Source organism: Triticum dicoccoides, chromosome 5A (genome assembly GCF_002162155.2).
Source record: "Triticum dicoccoides isolate Atlit2015 ecotype Zavitan chromosome 5A, WEW_v2.0, whole genome shotgun sequence".
NCBI lineage: Eukaryota > Viridiplantae > Streptophyta > Magnoliopsida > Poales > Poaceae > Triticum > Triticum dicoccoides.
This window is the reverse complement of record NC_041388.1, coordinates 221,076,532-221,081,252: the sequence shown is the minus strand read 5'-3', so window position 1 is coordinate 221,081,252 and position 4,721 is coordinate 221,076,532. Positions and strand designations below refer to the sequence as shown.

Below are 4,721 nucleotides of genomic sequence, written 5' to 3'. Positions count from 1 at the left end.
TTGGTCTACAAAGCACTTTGAGGACTAATCGCTAGAAACCTTTAGGGTTGCATGGTTTTCTTGGCATTCACTGAGGTTGGGATTTGGTCGTGTGCAGATATGAATAACCGTGAGCAGAGGTTATTGAAGAGCGTGCTGATAATCAATATGGACGTGAAAGATAACCATGAAGAAGCTGCTATTGGGGCAAAGCTTGCTTTAGATTTATGCCACAAGGTAACCAAACAGCATAACATATACAGGGTGCAAAGTTATTCCTTCCAATGATTTTCTAATCACCAAGCAAAATATATCTTTGTGTTTATTTTCGATATGTATTTTGTACAAATGGTGTGAATGCTAATGATAGTGACGAACTAACTGTGCTCCCGCACACTAGGGACAATACATGCTAAATTGGATTGGGCCCATGTACTACTTTAAATCTTAAATTATAGAAAAGGAGTGTTACTTAAAGTAAATAAATAGCTAAATGATGATGGAAGCTCTAGAACAGCTAAATCTCAGTGCAAGTTTACAAGTTCAACAAGCTAGTGCAGTGAATAAAAAAAACAGAAACGAATCATCCATCGCAATTGGCATATTATTGCTGACATCATCCTCTTAGGTCTCCACTTCATAGCTCCATCCTCAATCCTCTTCTGTCCTCATGAACAAGTACTTAATAAGTGCACCACTTAAATTATCCTTTGAGATCCCAGTTGTATAGCCAATCCACAGGTAGCAACGAATAGAAAGGTTTTGGTAATTTACCACTTGGACAGCAGGCTACGCGCATTTTTGATGAAACAGAAAAATGACCATCAGTAAATAAATACTAGTGATCAAGTCTAGCGTCTCAATCACCATGCAAGTGAATGTACTTGATACGTAGAAATCTTCAGGAAATGCCAATCCAAAGATTCGTGTTTCAGGATACACCACTCCTTTTCTCATGTCAGTGGGAAGCGTACCTTGAAACGCGACATGATTGTAGTTCCATACCCTAAAAAGATTATGTTACGGTATAGCATGGATTCATTATTGCAAACCTGATAATACACCCAATCGGCCAACCTAAGTGTTCTGGTGACTTTCGCTGACAATTTTATTGATACTGTATGGGAATAGTATCTCCTGTGCCTGCCAAATTGCCACACCAAAGCACACCAACAAGGCTGCGTTGGTCAATTATACCTGCAGGGATCCCTCTGTATACACAACCATTCGTTTCATGTAAATTCACCTAGTATGATTCTGTGCCTGTGACTCCTCCTAAGCATTGTCTTTAACGTTGCCCTTCTTTCCCCCCAAACATGCCTCTTCAGGGCACCCTGTCCTTGAAGGATTCATGAATTGCAACTCCCTCCACAATGTAACGCACACGGTTTTTCATGTTATCACTAGCATATTTCACAATATGATACTTTATACAAAATTAATAAGACACTCAAGTAGGACGAATATGCCTCAAACCATTATTTAAGAGTGGGTGTACAACTTGCCTCAAGAAAGCTAGTGCTGGCACTTCTAAAGTTATTCACGTATTCCTGTCTCATTTTGAAAATAGTCACTTAGTCCTATCTCATCAGCAAGCTCGGCATCCTATTGTGAGGATATATATATTTTTCACTTAAGGAAAAAATCCATGCAGCAATGAAGGTCGACACTGTTGATGAAAAATCCATGCAGCAATGAAGGTTGAAACTGTTAATGAAAAAGTCATGCAGCAATGAAGGTAGGGTTTAAGGTGAGGGCTTTGAAGCTGAAGTTCTGGGGCTTCATTTTGTTTGATCTGAAATCAGCTGCCAACCTTGGCATGCAGACACCATCTAGTGCAGTGAATTCCTACTGGGCCGGCATCAGCATATTAACCACCTCCATGTATACCTAGGTTGAACTTTGAAGGTGATCAATGCACTTGAGGTTCTTGACAGAGAGCGGGAGGCTGAGATATGTGATAGGGAATGAGGAGAGCCTCGCTGGGATCCTTTCCAGGATGTCATCCAACATGATACCATTGCATCTAATTGGTGCAACAAGACTTTTTGGAAATTAGTCACTAGGCCGGTGACGTGGCCAAACTTGATAAGAGTCTGAGAGAGGGCTGTCACGTCCTCCTTAGTAGGAGCAACAAAAATGGCCTCATCATCGGCATACATGGAGGTTCTGAATCGTGGTCCTTGCCCAGCCAGACGTTGCAACCAGCCCTGAATAGTGGCCTGCTCAAGAATGCTTTGAAGAGGGTCAATGGCAATCACGAATAAGGGAGGTGATAGAGGGTCGCCCTGTCTGAGCCCACAACCATGCCCTATAGGGTTTCCATGCACACCATGAAGCAGGATGAGCGAGGAGGAGGAAGTGAAGAAGGCGGCCACCCAATCTCGGAACCTAGGAGGAAAACCCCGGCGCGCGAGCACATCGAAGATATAGTCCCAAGGGACGGAGTCAAAGGCCTTTTTAGTGTCAAGCTTGAGCACCAACATCGATCGCTTGTTGTGGTGGAGTCTCCTAGCATAATTGTGGACAAAAAGAAAGTTGTCATGGATGCTTCGTCCCTTGATGAACACACTTTGGGCGTTGGAGACCAAGGTGCTCATGTGCAGAGACAATCTCTTTGCCGAAATTTTAGCCATGATCTTAGCAATGGCATGGATTAATCTCCTTGGTGCCGTCCTTCTTGGGAAGAAGAGAAGTTGAGCCGATAAAAAATGGTCGTGTGGAGATTGGAGAAAAGGTTGACGACCGCCATGATGTCGAGCGCAATCACATCCCAACAAGATTTGAAGAACGCACCAGTAAACCCATCCGGACCGGGGGCCTTGTCACCAGGCATTTCCATGACAGCCGCCTTGTCCTCCGAATAAGGTGCGTCGATACCCTCAAGATTGGAGGCAGTGATACGCAAGTCCGTCCAGTTGAAGTCATAAGGGCGCTGAACAGGATGCCTCCTCCGCAGATAAAGAATGGTGCTCCATGGCGACACCAAAACGGAGGATCACCTCCAAGGCCATGTGCAACTGGAGTTTAGCGTTGAAGAAGAGGGGCTTGCTCCACGACCGAGACAGGAGGACACCAGCTGGAGCTTGTGATAGAGGATTTGACACGGCTCCACATGCCCATGCGGCTCCGCCCAAGTCTTTTCAACCACCTCCTTAAACCCCGGAATCTTGACCCCAAAGTTCTTGAATTTGAAGGATCTCGGCCGCTTCGGACCCTGGTCAGCCGCGGTGCCCTCGGGAGGACGCTGGGCGTAGTGGAGCAGGCGGTGACCACCCAGGAAACTGGTGCTTTATCATCACAGCCACCTAACTTAGATTCCTGCATGCAAGCAATTTGACATGGGGTAGCAGCGATGCATGCGCTGACAGTGATACAGCAATTGGGGCAGTTCAATCCCCACACATTCTAACTTAGTATGTTTATGTTTGGGCTACACATGTTGGAACTTAAGCATACTCATCAACCAGCCCCATGAAGGCAATTCGGCAGCAGCCATCAGCATGTGGGACAAAGGAGGCAGACGGTAGTGAACCAAATTTTGGGATTGAACAGATTGCATTAAGAGAGCAGCACACAACTTTCCTGTAGTCTTCCCCAGTACAGCAGGAACCAAAATGACACTCTAATACAACTAGGACATTAGCAAACAGCAGCATCAAGCCCAGCTGCGAACTAAAACCGGGCACAACACACATGTGTTGGTAGGATCTTCTAACACGCGGACTAGGCGAACTCAGCAAAGCAGCCGCAAGCAGACTAGGCCACAGTAGAACCCGCGGCCACCTGTGAATCCTGGACATGGTCCACAGGCCATTTGCTCCACCATGCGCGACCAGAGCATCTTCGACAGGAGTTGATAGGTCGCAGGCGAAGGCGGATTATATAAAAATTAGATGTATTTTTCTTTATCATGATTTTGCTCACAAGCTTGTGTTTCTCATGTTAGTCTGCGCACGGTTTACAAGTTTGAAACGTGATGGTGACGTTATTATTCATGTTGTGTGAAACAAAGGAGAAGTTAACTTGTGTGCTCTGCTCTCGTTTTTTCAGCTTGAAGCGGTGGCTGGTGATTGGGAGGAAATAATCGATGACCTGATTGCTGCATTCGAGAAGCAGCACAAGCGGAAGCTCACATACTACATCTCGTTTTACTGACTTAGACACCGCCTTGCCCTCGTCACAGAGGCTCGGTAGTTTAACCTGATGTTTGGATGGTCAGGAAACAGTAGAAAACTGAGTAGCATTGTGCTGCTCTGCTGATGGTGTAGAAAAGACTACATGTAACAACTCTTCTCCTCAGGTGTCCGTCCTGGTTGAGCAGCTTTATCAGATTTTGATGTGCCCTCAGGTCAGGGAGTTAATTGCAAAAAACCATCACATTTTGGACATCGATTGCAGAAAACCACCTAGTAATTTTATGCAAAAACCACCGTGTTTCTAGTAAACTTTTTGCAAATTGCACCGATCAGGTAATTTAGCCCATTTAATCACTTTTTGACACAGGGGACCGGGCTGTAAGGAGCTGACTTGGCAAAAAAATTACACACAGACCCCTAGTAGATCTAAAAAAAGCAATCAGCCCAGGACATGCTTGACAGAGCCTGCTGCCTCGATCCCATCGGATGGGAGAGCCCGAGCTGGCCGACCCCCCGCGCCACTCCGGCGATGTCGCCGCCGCCGACAAGCACGTCAGCGACCACCGCTACAGGCTTCGTGCGACCCAGAGATGAGGCCAGTAC

At 45.9% G+C, this 4,721-nt stretch overlaps 1 protein-coding gene across 1 annotated transcript in view; it reads left to right on the top strand.

Moving 5' to 3' along the window:
- The window catches only part of LOC119300754 (RNA polymerase II subunit A C-terminal domain phosphatase SSU72-like), a 5,467-nt gene extending 1,099 nt beyond the window's left edge, over window positions 1-4,368 (top strand). The window contains exons 3-4 of the mRNA XM_037577648.1: window positions 98-216; window positions 4,033-4,368. Coding sequence (XP_037433545.1) covers window positions 98-216; window positions 4,033-4,137 — 224 coding nt within the window. The 3' untranslated portion in view covers window positions 4,138-4,368. The remainder of the gene's footprint in view (window positions 1-97; window positions 217-4,032) is intronic.
- The last annotated feature ends 353 nt before the right edge of the window (window positions 4,369-4,721 follow it).